Below are 16,982 nucleotides of genomic sequence, written 5' to 3'. Positions count from 1 at the left end.
GACCACTACTAAAATGACCATTTAAGCAATCATGACCACTTCTAAAGACCGAATATACCCAGATTTATATTTCTTCAAAACAGTTACCTATATTTAGATATACAGCATGTCCCATCTAACTTAAAAACCATCGAGAAACCCGATGACCACCCTTGACAACCCTTTAAATAACCACTTGCGTGGTCATGACCACCTCAAAATTAAAATGGAAATTTTTAGCCCCAAAAACCTCTATAAACATGTATCATGTCTATATTTAACCCATAAATAGTTTTGCCATTTTTAAACGATTCTGGCCCAATGTACAGTGGGACAAAAAAGTCCCGTCAGTCCACGAAGGGTTACCCATCATAACAATTGAAGGAACATTTGGCTTTCCCATAGGAAGTTATAGATATGATAGAATATAGATAAAATAATAAGTCTTGATTTTTTCAAAAGTTTAAAGTGTTATACTATAACACTTTGAATTTTCTATGAAAATTCATACATTTTTTAACTTGCTATTAGATTTAAAACTATAACTTATAGTCATATGCTTATAGTCATATAACTTATAATCATATGCGGCCGTGGCGCTGTGGTTAGAGCGCTTGCTTAAGAAGCAGGAGATCCAGGTTTGAAACAAACTCTGGACATATATTCGCGTCGCGGTAAGGAAGGAAGCGTGAACCTCCTAGTTAAATGCACTTCCGCGGTGCTATGCAACAAGATCGTGAGGTCTTCTTGGGGCACTTAAATAACAAAATAAAAAAAAATTACAGTCATAGGCGTGTCCAGACTTTATTCGCAGGCCGTGCACAACAATGGCATATTCAGTTTCTACTCCCCCTGAATATGCAAGTTAAAAAATGTATTAAAATTTATTTGGCAGTAGACTTTTTAATTTCTAAAATCCTTTTTTAGCATAAACACCAGCCATTTGAAGATTGTTAGTTAGTATGGTAAGAGGGGCACAAAAATTTGAAATAATTTTATTAGGGGATCACAAACAATTTTCGACTGAAACTGTTGACATAATTAACGGATGTCACAGTCACTGTGAGCCGTCTGTACAACACAAAATTTTAAGTAAAAAGTTAAACAAACAGTTTAGTTAGAATTAGTTCCATCCGAAATTAAAACTTAGAAACAAAATTTTTTATCTTTTTAAAAACCTAAATGTTAATTAAAAAACTTATATTGTTTCTTTTGACTATAATTAAAAATGTAAATAAAGCATTTTGCTAGTTCCACCCGGGCTTGAACCGGGGACCTTTCGCGTGTTAGGCGAACGTGATAACCACTACACTATGGAACTGTTGTCGTTTTACGTAATTTAATAAATATTTTTTTAACTATTTACCACTTTTAAACTATACAGGCTGAGAATAGGCAGAAATATGAGCAAACTGATTCGCTGATTTTGAAAGAGAGACAATTTATTTGCACATTTATTGAAAAATATAATTAAAGTCAAGCAGATTTTCAAAATAAATTTCTAAGTAATGATCAGTGACGGATATCTGTCACTGATCTTTATTTTCAGGATCCTGAATCTGGATTAAGGAGGGTGGGGGAATGGGGAATGCATCTCTCTCCCCCTCCACTACCAGAATTTGAAATTCCTAAAATATCTTAAAAATTGAGGACTTTTTTTTTTTTTGGGAGACGCAAATGTGGTACAAAATAAAACTTAGTTTAGTTTAGATAGTAAAGTTGAAAGTTTTATTTCATCAGTGCCCTTTGGGCAGAGTCACTAGGTCGACAGGGTCCAAAGTCTCACTGCATGCGTAGTGACTTTGGACACTAGACATGTATAGGGGAGATAATGGACATCAAATAAATAAATACGCAATTTCAACAATAATAGTTTGTTTTCAATTTATAAATTATTGCAATTGGTTCCGTTGTTATCAAGGTTACATGTACTCTTATTTGTTGGAAATTGTAGGTTTTTTGATTCATCTAACAATGATTCTTTAAGGATTGCTTTTAAGGAGGTTTTTCCATTTAGAATCTTTTTCTTGATTGCCTTTTCTGTAAGCTTCTGCGCCGTTCTTTCTTTTTTTTTAGCAGTTACAAGTGCTTTTTTTCCGGGGTTTCTGTGACTATTATAAGGTCTAACCTTACAAGGTTATTATTAGTGTCTCGATTATTAGTGTTTGATTTAGGATAAGGATAAATTTGTTTTGGCGTAACATGTGAATTAATAGAGATGCGTTGCTTTGATAAATTTGAAAGCTCATTGTTATCAAATGTTTTTGGAAAATTAGAATGAGTTGATGGCATTCACATGTTATGACTAACATGAGATGAGAAATTCGGTTGTGTTTCAATATGAGTATTATTAGCAGTTGTAGTTACTCGCATCAGTTCAACATTATCCTCATCACCTAACGGAGCTATTGTTAGCGGTTGACCAATTAGTTAAAATGATGCACATTGATCAACGCCGTTACGAAATGTTATATGACTATTTGATTGAGCAGTTTTTGGTCAATTTGTCATATAAGATGATAAGTAATCTTCATCCGTAAATATAGTTTACGTTCAAAAGTTCAAAAGACCAAAGCATATCTAAATCCTGATTTTCAAAAGATCAAAGTTCAATCCTAGTTCAAAAGACCAAAGCATATCTAAATCCTGATTTTATATTTGTAGGAGTAGCAGTTCTATCCCAAGTTCGGAGATAAAATTTGTGGGATATCATAAATGCTAACAGTTTGACCGGGGAACTTAATTGGTGAGCATTTAATTAATTATTCATTAATGGAGAAAAAACTTGACTTTTTATTAAAATTAGTTGTTACACCAACAACTATTAAATTTATATACTGATGTTTAATCTTTTTGAAATGGTCAAAAAATCTTGATTTGCTTACACTGTGTTTAGTAGCACTCTTTCTCATGCACAAATTGTTTATTTCTGACATTTTTTATAAACTTATTATAAAATGTTTTTCTTGTCCTTTTTTGGAATAAAATTTATAAAGTATTTAAATAAATTGTCGATTTTTTTGTTGAACTTTATTTACTTCACAACTAGTCACTGCCTAACTCACTTCCCAAGTTCACTTCCCAATACAATTCTAAATTGTATAAATATTGACTAGTTTTATTTTTCAAGGTAAATAAAATGGGCAAGGTTAAAAAAAATTATGTTTTTCAACCAATCTAAGGAGAGTGTATTACTTCCTGAAATTTAGACCGGCTCTATCATAAGGTTATTTATTTTTATTTTTTGTATGTCTTGTTTCTTTGTAATATTTATAATTTAAACATTTTATGTTTATGCTTTATGTTTATGTTTATGTTTGTATGTATGTTGTTTGTATGTATGTTGTATGTATGTTTGTATGTATTGTTGTATGTATTGTATGTATTGTTTGTATGTATGTTGTTTGTATGTAAACGTGTTATGTTTATGCTTTAAAAATTAAATTAAATTGAAAGAATGAGAAGAGAAGAAACAACGTTCAGAGCCATTTGTTACATTACAAGTAACATGACTGTGCCGAGAGAAATATTTGCCTTACTCAAGATTGAGACTCAAGAAATGAAATGCTGGCAGCAAGTAAGAAGAGACTTTTCAGCAGATAAAACTTATTTTTCTAAATTATTAAGTTTTCAATACTTTTTTATTATAAATTATTATTACAAACCTAATTTAATAAGTAGTATTTTCCATAAAAAGCATGAAAAATTAAAAAAATCAAGTTTTACGTAATTGACCTTACAAACTCAAAACATGACCTCACAAGCTGAAGATCTTTAATGAAAACTTTAATCTCTAATCAAATCGATCATTAAATTAATTTTTACAGATCAATTTGATGTGAATGACAAATATTACAAAGTATAGTGTTACTAATTTTTGACTTTAGTTACAAAATGACACAGGCTATTGCATATTTCAGGAATTGAGTGAAATTCATAATTAAACTCTTTTTTGTATAATATAGATAAAAAATAAAATTAGATAAAGAAATAACATTTTAAGATATTTCAAACAGAATAATGAAATTCGGCGCTTGTTGCTTTAATTTGGATATTTCCTACCCATTCTTAAGAAATTGAGCTTTTTTTACATAAGCGAAATATGTAAGTAAGCATAAGTATACCAAACGACATTTTATTTTCATAACATACTTATGGTCGCCACTGATATAAATTACTTTATATGCCACACTGAACGCAAAAACTATTTTTTGCTTTTAGGGACAATCATTCCTAGACCTTTGTACTTACCAAATTTTTCCACCATAGAATTAAAATGTTTTCAAGTAAATCCTCAATTTTATTGCTTTTGTACAAAATATCTTAAAATTGAGACAATTTGATAACACTACTTGGAAATGATGTTTTCAAATTATCAATTTCAGACAATATTTTACTGTCACATTGGGATTTGTAAGTGCATCTTTTTAAACTTTGGCCATGACTAAGAGAACATTTTTAAACGAATCCTCGAATACTTCAGTAAGCACCTAACTAACTGTTAATCAAATAAATAAAACACTCTTGAAGCTGTTTCTTTCCAACAAAAGATCAGTTATACCACCTTTTGTACCAATTGTATATTTCATATCTTAAACTTTTAAAACGACGCCAGATTAGCAGGATCATCTTTTCATTTATCTAAAAATGGTACAGAGACGTTTAAAAAATTGTCAATTTTTATTTTTTTTTCCAATTTTTGATTTGATTTCAAAAGAGATTTATACGGTTACTTTTTTTTATGAAAGTTCGTGTTCATATTCCACAGAACAATTTTTACTCCTAAACTCCAAGCAGATAATTTATTGTTTTATATTCAAGCTAAAAGAGAAATTCTCAGAGTAGCATTAATTCTTTCAACAGACCCTTGTGACTGAGGGTGTCTTTCATTTTAAAAATTAAACCGAGCTAGAGAGTAGAGAGCTCTTGTATAATTCCAGCTGTAAATTCTTTCTCATTGTCAGACTACAAGGTATTTGTCGTATCATATTCAAGAAAAATGTTCAATAAATTTTGAGCTACTATTTTTAAAGCTTTTGATTTCAATGGCACAAGTAAATGAAATTTAATCTTAAATTAAATTTAATTAGATGCTTATGGTAATGTAAAATAATTGTATAATTACTACCAGTTTTGAAAATTAACAAGATTCTCTTGCCATCTTTGGTTCAAATCATTTAAAGTAATTTTTGCAATAATTGATCACGTGATCATGGCTTAAAAAACCTGTCTTTATTAGATGACGGCAAACAAGTGCGTCGATATCAGTGGAAACAGTATTTGAATCGTGAATGTAATTTTAAACTTGAACTACCTTAGGATTACCAAGAAAATTTGTTAGAGGAGACTGCAACATGTTTTTGTTGTAACAATAAAAGTATGAAGCTGTTGTTTAACAATAATTTTATCTACACGCTAAGAACAACAGCTACGATTTAACAACTACATATAAAACAAACATGTAGCTGTTGTTAACAATAAATTAGTTATTGCTGATTTTGAATGTAATGTAATGTACTGTTGGTTAGCTGACGGGTTACTTATTAGTCAAATTTCAAATTGTATGTTAAATTTTAAGTATTAAAATTGCCCTAATAAAGATGCACGCAGAAGAGATGACACGTTTTGCAATTGGTAACCTGCGTTTATATTTACAAGATAGATCAACTTTTTTTATACCTTTGAGTCACAATCTTCTTCTTTTTGAATTAGCTAGTAAAATATGAAACTTCAGTTGGGATAGCTTTTACAATTTGTAAAAAAATGATCGTCACAGCGTCTTTTTGCCAATTTTAAACGCAATATTTGCCGCCACTTTAAAATGATAGCCGCTTAAATAACTATAATGACGTTACTCTTAAAGCTGTGTTGCAACCCAGCTCTTAGTTACGCAGAAAATACTTATTTAAAACTGCAATTAAATACAAATATCCATGCCCTTTTTTTCCGTGAAGTGCGCGGCGCTAAGCTAATTAAAGTTAAATTTTTATTGCGTTTATCCTATAAAAATAATGTGGATAATGGACCAACGGACCTTGTATCTAAATTTATCTCATACTTTTTAATAATATACTCTAATAATAAAAGCATACATGAAAATACTATTTTTGCTTCAAAATGTGAAAATTCTTGAGATGAAAGATTTCAAAAAAATTGAAAATTCAAAAGTATAAAAAATCAGTAACCTGTTTGCGACTTTGGAAGCGTGGCTACAGTTTATGAAATGCAGTATTAATAGATAATAGATATAAATAATAGATATAAAACATTTATTTAAAAAAAAAAGTTGGTGGTTTTAAATCCTCCAATATGTCGTGTACATCGTGATGAAATAATCTGAAGTACTAGTAAAAATTTAACACCAGTTATAAATAATATACTTAAAAAATACTATACAATCCCTACTAGATAAGAAATTTATCAAAATTTACTATCAGAATCTCTCTGATTATTTCAAAGATTATACTTTTATTGGAGAAGCAATAGAAACAAACTGTAGAAATATATTTCATTTAGTATATACAAGCTTTTGAAAATTTCCATAAAACTTTAAAAGTAGCTTTTAACTTAAAAATCAATAAAATTATCAAAAACATTGAATATCCTCAAAAAACTGCTCATCCATGGTTTTGAAATAGTATCCGAAGAATTAAAACAAATTCAAAAGTTTGTGCTTTCACTATTAATTTTGACAAAAATTTAATACAATTTTTAATTGCTCCACAATCACGAACAAAAATTAAGAACTGTCATCTTCCATTACTCATAGATGAGCCTAAAAAAGTAGGGGAGGCCAGGGCTAGTTGGCTCGGTTTTTACTCTATGAGCTTTGTAGCCCAAACAGCACATTTTTTCAAAAGTATTACAGTGTAGTCTCAAAGAGTATGAATTTGGGTAACTGATAAATTTTGCATTCATTTACAAAAAAAATTCTTGGGAACTTCCCGGGCCCTCAAAAAAAAAAAAAGTTTTGCAAACTTACCCCACCACGTGGTAAGTTGACGCAAACTATAAAAATGATTAATAATGTATTATTAAGTGCAAAACTAATAAATACTTTTTTACTATTAATTTTGGCAACAAATTTAAGCCAAAAATTTAATACTACTTTTAGCTGGTACCAAATATTAGTACGTATAACAGCCAAAACAGTAGCCCACTTTTTATCTGTGAAAAAAGCTAAAAAAAAATTTTTTTTAATTTTTTTGTAAGAGTAAGTTTTTTCAATATCGTTAAAAGTTAAAAAGAAATTAATTTTATAAAAATATATGTTTTTTTTTCATAGTAAATGCTCTGAGCTAACTTACCCAGTGAAAATTTTGTCAACTTACCCCGAAAGCCTTTTTTTCAATAAACAGTCTATAGATTTTGAAAAACGGCAACTTTGAAAAAAAGTCTGACTGCATATAGTAAACCAATTGTGACTGGAACTTTTACAATAATTTTTTTTTTCATTCGACCAACTATTTTCTTTGTAAAAAGGAAGTGATGTTCCAAATACTACGTTTTTTTCCGAAAAACACATAAATTTTAATTTCTCTTATGCGCATGCGCGAATCCTGACAATACTATAGTGAATGATGAAATGGCCAATTAGGAAGGTTCTGTATCATTTTTGTCACTTTCTGATGAATGGCTCTGAAGATAAACGCAGTTCGTCAACTTACCCCTTCGGTCAACTAGTCCCGGTCTTCCTTACTCACACCAAGCTCCGTAATAGAAACTTGTATTCTTAAACTAAGGTCTAATCGAACACATAGTTCCTATGGAATTGCTGCAGAATATCTTAAGTACTCTTTTAACCACCTTATATGGCTTTCAAAGTTTAATAATAATATCTTTAATAATGAAGCGGTTCTTATCAAAATCCATTGTTGTTCCAATAGTCAAATCTTATAAAAAAATTTCTTGATAATCCAGATAACTATCACAGAATCATTATCATACCTATTTTAAGAATAATCTTTGAATATATTAACATATAATTATCCAGACCACTGAATTCCTGGTTCCGTAACGCTGTAAATAACAGCTTAGCGGTTAATAACTAAAAAAAAGCATGTAATTACTAAAAATATTAGAATAAAATCGGGTCAAACCGCACACTTATCAATAAAAATTAAATAATTTTTTTATTATTCATTTTTTGTCTTTATTTATTTTTTATTAGATATGTAATAAAAAACTACATAAGATAATATAAAATATAAAAAAAAAAATTAAATTATCGAAAATTTTAAATGTAAAGAAAAAAAACTGTGCAGTTTTAGACGACATTCTGATAAAACCGCAAATTGTTAAATTTTAACTTTTTTTTATTATTTTTTTTAACACAACTTATATTTATGAAATTAAATTAAAGTTTTTACATTTTTTGCAGCAAAAATATTTAGTTCCAACTACACACTTCTTTGGTAAACATGTTTCTTTGCACAACCGTTCCCGACAGATCAAATTTTCGCATTGCAACATTTCTGTGTGTAACTGTAAACTACACTTTTTACATTTTGCAACTTTTAATCGTTTGGCTTTTGTTACTTGTTCTTTATTATTGTTTTGCTGAGGTTGCTCAGCATTGTAAAACTCAGGCATTTGAGTACTTGGTATAGAGGGTCTACGCTTTGCGTTAAGTTTAGCAATTTTCATGGCTTTCTTTGTTGCTTTTTCTTTATCTTTTTGTTTGATGAACTCGGTCACATTTTCTTCGGTAATACTATGCCAAGTTTTGACATGTTGCACTGCTTCGATTTCTTAAAATGCGATTGATTTCTTGCTTGAAAAAACTGCTTCAATCTTAATACTATTTTTGCAACGCTCAACACATGCTTGATACCTATCAAAACTTGAAGCTGGTGTAGTTGAGAAAGATGGTAATTGGTGTGTAGTTGGAGTAGGTGCTGCGGTGGCTGTTGAAGATGAAAAAGCTGTATCTAAGCAAGGTGGTGTAGGTGCTGTGGAGGCTGCTAAAGTTGATGAAGGTTGATTAAACGTTTGTTTAATCACGTTTTAAAAACGTTAGACACCTCTATCCAATGGTTGTAGAATATATGAAAAATGCTCTGGTAAACAAACCAAGATTATATCGTACTTTTTACACAGCAATACCGCTTCCAAAGCTATGTGAGTTATATGCCCATCTAATACTAAAATATGAATACCACCAAATTGCTCAGTTTCGGGTATATATTCTTTTTTCAGCCATTCAATAAACGTATCGTGCTCCATCCAATTTTATTTTGAAATTGAATATTTGGTGTCAACTAGACCTCCTCTTGCCCAGTCAGGACGAAAGTTTCTTTTTGATTTGTATATCACAAATGATGGTGCAAAATGCCCATCAGCGTTGAAGCAATTGTTCACAGTATAATAATTTTTTTCATTGTTGCCAGTAAGTTAAATGCACGTCTTGTCCCTTTTCGATACACTGCGGTTGCTTTGCCTTGATCACCCGTAAAACCTGTTTCATCACAATTTCAAATATGCGACTCAGAAGTTATACCAGTCTGTTGGTATTGCTTGGCGACGCATTCAAAATAACGATCAATTATTTCTGGCGTACAAGAAGCGGCTCTTTTAGATGCTAAGTTATCCGCTTTTCTTGTTGAAATTTCTTTTAATCATCTTTTCATAAAGACATAAAACCAATTTCATTTGGGTTAAAATTTCATTTCGGGTTAAACTATAACCCCAATCACCAAGTAATTGGAACGCATGCACCATCAATCTTTCAGTTTCATTTGAGAGTACCGTTGATGTACCTGAGCCATGGAAGCCTTTGTTGTTGTTATTTTTGCGATCTTTAAGCGTTGAAACTGGAACGCCATGTTTGAATGCAGCTTTTCTCAGTGATGTTTTATTTTCTTTCATATCAGTTAATGCGGCTAGTATATCGTCTTCCTTGTATGCTTTTGTTTTTTTTTAGTTGGCATGTTAAAGTGAGTGAGTTAAATTGAGTTGAGTGAGTGTAATTATATTGAGAAATAATATAATAATTGGTTTTTAATAAGTAAGAGTTTATTATATTAACAAATAACATTATATTTTATTCATAATTAAACCGGAATTAACACTAAGTTAATTAGATAAAGATAGACGCTTAGTCACTTGCGAAAAACTAAACTAAGTAATTAATCGAGTGTGCGGTTTTATCAGAAAAAATATTTTTTTTTACTTTTTTGATTTTTGATTTAACTTTTTGTTCTAGCTGCATACAAATTACACTATCAGAATTAAAATTAAATTTCCAAAAAGAATGTGCTAAAATTATTTTTATATCAGTTTCGATTCAAGCGCTGCACAGTGACTCAAAACAACAAAAAAATGGTAATAAACCCTTCACAACTTTTCTATAAATTAAGTGCCCCTTTTTAAATAATATTAAATTGAAATAATTTTTTATTTCAAAAGTATAAAAAATTGTTTCATAAAACTTTTATTTTGTATTTTATAGTAAAAAGAAGTGAACAAATTTCTTACTATTTTCAAAGAAATCTGAAAAATGTGAGATTTTTATTTAACTAAAATAGAGTACTTTTAATTTAAATAAAAGTGTATATTTATTTTGAAGATAATCTTTTGGCTCTATATATTTCAAATTTATTAAAAAGAAAAAAAAAAGTCTTATTTTTTTGTTTAAGTTTAAAGACTTTTTTTAAGTAATTGTATTTTTTTGATTTATATATCAGCTAAAAAAATGTTCCACCGAGTTTTAAAAACATACATATATTTTCTAGTTAATTAACATTTCTACTTTTAAAATATAAAGGGATTACTGCGGTCTCCTGCGGTATCGGAAGTTATTAAAGAAATACAAATGTTGTTAAACACTTAAAAACCTTATTTTCCGCCATTATTGAAAGTATTTTGTTATAATTAAAACAAATGAAAATGGCGGGAAACTTACATTTTAATTTTTTACTTGTATTACTTGCTCTAATATAGTTTTTAAATCATAAATATTAAATATAGTTTTAAAAAACATGCTTTAATCATTATATACTATTTGATAGTTTGTTAAGATATTTATTGAAAATTTTAAAGAACGATTTATTACTCGATAAGTACAACATGTTTGAAAAAGCTTAACTGAACAACTTTATTATTTCCTGTAATATAAAGTTAGCTTAGTAATATAGTGCTTTTACAGGATGTAACAATGTGACAATTGTTAAAGCCATAACAAAATAAAATTTTAAACAGTGTAAATAAAAAATATATAATGTAATTTAAAGTGTTTCTGATATATTAGTTTTATTATATTGATGGTTCTTAAAAACAATAACAATGAAATGATTAGATCTTATCTCAATTATACGTGAATTAGGAGTGGATAAATTAAGATTATGGAAGGATTCAATACTGAAGAAATTCGCAAAGAAAACTTAAATAAAGTAAAGGTTGCTTTAGTTATATTTATTTCAATGGTGAAGAAAAAACTAAAACAATATGGACGAAATTATGATACATTTATACAAAAATAAAATCGTTGGCTTTAAAGAAATCTTATGGACAATAAAAATAGCCATTTTGGTTCCGGAAGGCCCCATAAACAATGGAGTGTTCTTGGAGAGCAAAGCAAAAGAAAAAAAATAAAAGAACTAGCCACTGAACATCATGAAGCTCAATTTCTAGCTTCTGCAAAAAGTGAAAATGATGCTGAAGAAAAAAAAGCCTCTATTTAAAAAAACAATATTTCTAATGTTTTAGAGATGAAACTTTGTATAAAACCTTTCCCATTTATATGAGTGTAGAGGAAGCTCTTGCGTTAAAATGAACACTGATCTCAGCGATAAACAATATCAAATGATCAAAAACTCAGCTCTTGTACACAATGTACATATTTATCCTACCTTGCACGATATTTTGAGGAAAAATTGAAATGCTATCCTGAGAATATACACTTTTCTGAAATTTCTGCAAAATGTATATTCTCAATGTAAATACTCTATCTAAAAATTAAATAAATACCTTAAAGACGTTTTGCAAAGTTTTTGATATTGCCGGAAGAAAGGTGACCTTTAATATTAGCTATAGAGTTGATCTTACAATGTTTGATAATAAAGTAGTTAACGCACTTACAGAGACAAAATCCACTCAATCCTAAATTTCAAACAAATTTTAAATTTCATGCAGTAATTTCTTAATGTTCAAAAGCTATGACATAAAATTTGTAATCCCCTCAAATTGAGGTTCAAACTTTGTATAGTCAAAAAATTTTATATAATACATATTATGTATTATATAAAAAATTTTAAAATCTAAAAAATTGGTAATCTTTTGATATTTTACAAGGACTTAGCATGCATCTTATATAAAATATCTACTTCTTTTCCTAACCTAGGTAATGTGCAAATGCGGAAATTTTCGACAAGTAAATTGCAAAAATCAAGTGCAGAAAATTTCTCCTAACCCATTAACCACCCATAACCATTCTGATGTCCCAACCCAAACTCTCAGCTTTGTAGCAGCACTCCTTTCCATATTCTCCTTAAATCAGTCGATGTGTTTATTGAAGCTTCCAAGCCTCTAACCGTATTTCCACACTTTATCCCAGCATTTTAAAGTCCTGGGATTGAAAGTGCGAATTTGCTGAATATAGAAAGTGCGAAAATGCTGACATTTTTATGGGTAAGTTTACCCATTAAAAATGTCAGCATTTTCGCATTTCTACAATTTGCATATTCCCGGTATATGAGAGGTTACTGTATTAAGTTAACTATTAGATAAATAATTAATGAAATAATATAGAAAATAAAAAATAAAAAAAATGCCAAAATTTGGTCGACCATTTGTACGTAGTTTAAAGCAAAATAGTTCCACCCGGGCTTGAACCGGGGACCTTTCGCGTGTTAGGCGAACGTGATAACCACTACACTATGGAACTTGACGATCATTTGGAAAATTTTTATTGTATATATATTTATACATATATAATAATGAATAAACTTTTTATACGATATATTTTTATACAATAAACAATTTAAATATGTACAATAAGTTTATATATATAATTTATATTTGTGTAAATAAACAGAATTTTTTTAAAGTTCTTTATTATATTATAAAAATAACTTTTAGTTTTAAGTTGTTTTTAGAAAAAACAAAAATACTTTCACAATAGGTCATAATACAATTTAACGTATTATAGTCCTAATACCTGAATATTATCTTATAAGTGCACATATAGTATATACTGCATAATTAACAAAACGTTTTCTGCACTAAACACGGGTTTTTTAAAGCGACACGGGTTTATAAGAAGGGTTCGCTAAAGTACAAAAACTAAGTGTCAAGTTTAATTATGTTAATGTACTTTTAAATGACTCTTTAATGTCACTCTTTGTGTAAACGATTTTTTACAAATAAAGCATTCGTACGGCTTCTCTCCTGTGTGAATGCGTATGTGTGTCCGCAAGTTAGAAAACTGAGAAAACGCTTTTTCACAGAATTGGCATACAAACGGTTTTTCTCCGCTGTGTGTACGATGGTGATCACGAAGATGTGACGATTTGCTAAAACTTTTTACACAATATAAACATTGAAATCTTTTTCCTCTCTGATTGACAACAGAAGCTTGATCACTCCTAGACTTTTTTATAGATGAAACTGTGGGTTTTATTTGAAGGCTGTTTTGTTCGTTAGTTAAGTGATTTATTTTAATGCGTTCATTTTCTCGTGCAGCAATACGGAAATCCGTTGCTACGTCATTTTGAATCAAAACAATACTCCTATAAAATCCATTATTTACTGATCTATTTAATCGTTTACTTTTTTCTAAAGGTTCTGCAAATGAGACATTGTTATTATAGTGTAGTTGACGAGGTAGAATTCTTTTTCGAAAAATTGCTTTTGCATAAGTTTCTTTTGGATGTAAATGCTGGTGAATTTTTCCAAAGGTTTCTTCAAAAAAAGTGCGATCTAAAATAAAATTGTACGCTTATTTTTGCTGATAAACAGTAAAACACAGTTAAAATGGCCAAGCAACGTTTATTTACCTCGATTCGACTTAGTACAAGTACATATGCAATGGTTGGGACTCCGGTAAAAGGTTCTATTTAATCCATAAGTTCTTCTAAGATCTTCCATCTAAAAAAATACGCGTATCACCAAATTATGACTAATTAAATACTTTGATGTGTACAATGTCAAAAATTAGTTAAAATTTTTTCAATAAAAAAGATGTGTGAGTATTTAGTAAGAAAATAATAAACTTTATGTTTTAATAAAGAAGGTTGCACAGCTCGCGCACCAATAGAATTACAGCAGAAAACTTGAAAAAAAACGACCAGAGAATTATGATTGTCAGATAAAAAGATTGTTAAATAATTATCTTATAGGCATTAAGTAAATTTCAAATTAAGGTATGTTAATGCCTTAGACGGAATAAAGATACTTCACAAAACAATTGCGGTGGTGGAAACAACAAAACGCTAAAATGTGAGCTCGCAGCTCACATTTTAGGTTAATCCTAAATGTAAAACAAGGAAAACAAATTATTTTTACTATTTAAAAACAAATTTTTTTTTTAATTTTTTTAATTTTGTCATTAAAAAATAAGCTTTTACAATGTTTTTACAACGTAAAAATATAACATTAAAGTTTCGACCGGAGCTGGCAGAAGACATGGTCTTATCATCCAGCCCCATTAATATAACTGAAAAGTTCAGCCAATAAAAATGAAAAAGGAAAAAAGAAACTAAAGAGAAAACTGGTTTAACAATCAGTTTACTATTTGCATTTTTAATTCTCTATTTCATTCTACTTTTATTTTCATTATACACCCACTCACACACACACACACACACACACACACACACACACACACACACACACACACACATACATACACTCAAATATCGGTCCGTTCATATATACATAAAAAACCAAATAAATCTGATTTATATTCTATCTACAAATTGCGTAAGATATAATAAATATTGCATTTACAAATTGCGTTATTATTGTTAAATAGAATAATATCATACATGTTTTTAGTATTAATTCCGAACTAGATTTATATTTAACAACTTTTTTTCATCTGAACTCAAAAATTGTTCCCAAAGCAAACAAATCGTCGGCTTTCTATCAAAACCTCCTAAGTCCGATTTTTTCATTTTTGAGGTTTTGACTTAAATTGGTTAGTTTTCTTAATGCGCAGCTCTATGCAAAACCACATAAATCTAATTGCCTCGGAAATTTTCCGAGGCAATTAGATTTATGTCAATTTAAGTCAAAATTAGATTATGTCAATTTAAGTCAAAACCTCAAAAATGAAAAAATAGGAGGTTTTGATAGTAAGTCGACGAAATACCAATAAGAAATTTCTAAAAATCAAAATATATAGAATGAAAATTATAGAAAAGTTATAAGTATTTTAATTAAAACTTTCAACGCAAAAAATTTGTGTTAGTTTAAAAAAATTCATAACGCAAATTTGATATTAAATAAACATGGCCATTAATTCATAATTAATCGGCAGAAATAAGATAAAGGCTTCTTTATTACCACAAAGAATTAATATAAACGATTTAGTTATATTCTATCTTTGTATTATCCCACTAAGATTGTTCGTTATTTCTCCGCGGACACAAAGACATGAAATACGATTAATCTATTGCGGCTGCATTGACATAAAATATAATACGTGTTAAAAACTGGTGTATTGTGGCTGTATTGACACATAATATAATACGTGTTAAAAACTCCTTGATTATGGTACTATTCAATAACAATAACAACAAAAAGAGTGGATTTTATATCCATAGTGGCTATAACAGGAATATTTCTCAAGCAAAAAATTACATGAAACTATCAGAAAAAGTTAGGATCAATTTATTGGGAACAACGAGCGCAGCATCGCTACACTACTGCACGTCTGGAACTGAGTATGGGACCCCTTCTTAGCAGGCACAAAGAAATTCTCAACTATTTTTTTTTATCGTGCCGTTTTGACCATGTTCGGAGTTACCCCGCGTTCACCATTACCCCACTCTCCCCTAATGGTATTGAGCCGCCCATATTCTTCTTTGTTTATTATATATATTTCTACTTAAATTTTGTTTTTTCTGAGATTTATTTGTAATTTATCTTATGTATAAACAGCAAAATCAAAAAATACAAATAATAAAACAAAATTCAAATTTTGTTTAACAATCAATTAGTGCTCAGATTTTATGAACGTGTAAAGTTTACAATCCCATCAAACTACAGGGTTTTATGTAAACCCATACAACATTATCACGACAAACGGCTTTATCCCGACAAACAACTTTATTTCAATTATTAGTTAAAGAATGTCTTTTGAATACGTAAAATCTTACATAATATAAAAGAATTAAAATAGATACCTTTTGATGCATAATTTTTCTGAACTCCATGATTTCTTATTTCTCACCTTGAATACTCGAATAACAGAATAGTCTGAAAAAGTCCTATCTCTTGCCCTGAAGACTTTACAACTAAAATCGCTTTTATAGGTATTTTTCATATTAAAAGAAAACGTCATTTTTTTCTTTCCTTTTTAAAAATAAATTTTTAGCAAATGTTTAGTTCACATCAAGAAGAATTTGGCAAAATAAAAAGCCATATTTGCTAATTAAGAAAATCACGATGTTAAACGAAACGATATTTTAAAACAATATAAAAACACAACAATGATATTAGGATACATCTGTTTGAAAATGGTCGTATAATATAAACATTTTTCTTTTGTTAGTTTTAAGAAATTTTATTTTCATGGTCTTTTTTCCAATTTATAAGTCAGAACGGGATTATTTTATTGTATTTGATTTATGATTTTAACTAACGGATGCATTTGTTAAAGACATTTTATTTTCAAATTATAAATGTTATATAAGGTAAAAATATATAAAGCGTTTATTAATAAAAAAATAATAATAATACAGAAATTGTTATAAAATCCCAGGTTTAGTTTTCTCACAAATTTCTTTTAGTATTTGTTCAATAAATCAAGTCAAACTATTGAACTTTATTAGTCTTACTAA

General features: G+C 29.0%; 1 protein-coding gene and 2 non-coding genes across 3 annotated transcripts; all 3 read right to left on the bottom strand.

The window, feature by feature from the left end:
* Positions 1–1,227: 1,227 nt before the first annotated feature.
* trnav-aac (transfer RNA valine (anticodon AAC)) lies at positions 1,228–1,300 on the bottom strand. The gene has a single exon. It is a non-coding gene; the product is annotated as a tRNA-Val (tRNA).
* Positions 1,301–12,789: 11,489 nt separating this feature from the next.
* trnav-aac (transfer RNA valine (anticodon AAC)) lies at positions 12,790–12,862 on the bottom strand. The gene has a single exon. It is a non-coding gene; the product is annotated as a tRNA-Val (tRNA).
* Positions 12,863–12,921: 59 nt separating this feature from the next.
* Positions 12,922–16,498, bottom strand: LOC124807635 (zinc finger protein 616). Its single transcript, XM_065811364.1, has 3 exons — positions 16,326–16,498; positions 13,974–14,064; positions 12,922–13,896 (listed from the first exon to the last, which is right to left on the bottom strand). The coding sequence occupies exons 1-3, from the start codon at positions 16,353–16,355 to the stop codon at positions 13,283–13,285; spliced, it is 735 nt and encodes a 244-aa protein (XP_065667436.1). The 5' UTR covers positions 16,356–16,498; the 3' UTR covers positions 12,922–13,282.
* Between the last annotated feature and the right edge of the window lie 484 nt (positions 16,499–16,982).

The sequence above is a fragment of the Hydra vulgaris genome, chromosome 12 (assembly GCF_038396675.1).
Source record: "Hydra vulgaris chromosome 12, alternate assembly HydraT2T_AEP".
NCBI lineage: Eukaryota > Metazoa > Cnidaria > Hydrozoa > Anthoathecata > Hydridae > Hydra > Hydra vulgaris.
The sequence above is the reverse complement of the archived record's forward strand: the minus strand, read 5'-3'. Positions and strand labels throughout refer to the sequence as shown.

Excerpts from the sequence above, each read along its gene's own strand:
- LOC124807635 (XM_065811364.1), bottom strand. The coding sequence starts at position 16,355 with ATGGAGTTCAGAAAAATTATGCATCAAAAG. Across the intron at positions 14,065-16,325 it reads GAAAAATTATGCATCAAAAG|ATGGAAGATCTTAGAAGAAC; the intron begins GTATCTATTTTA and ends GTATTTTTTTAG. Across the intron at positions 13,897-13,973 it reads TTGTACTAAGTCGAATCGAG|ATCGCACTTTTTTTGAAGAA; the intron begins GTAAATAAACGT and ends ATTTTATTTTAG.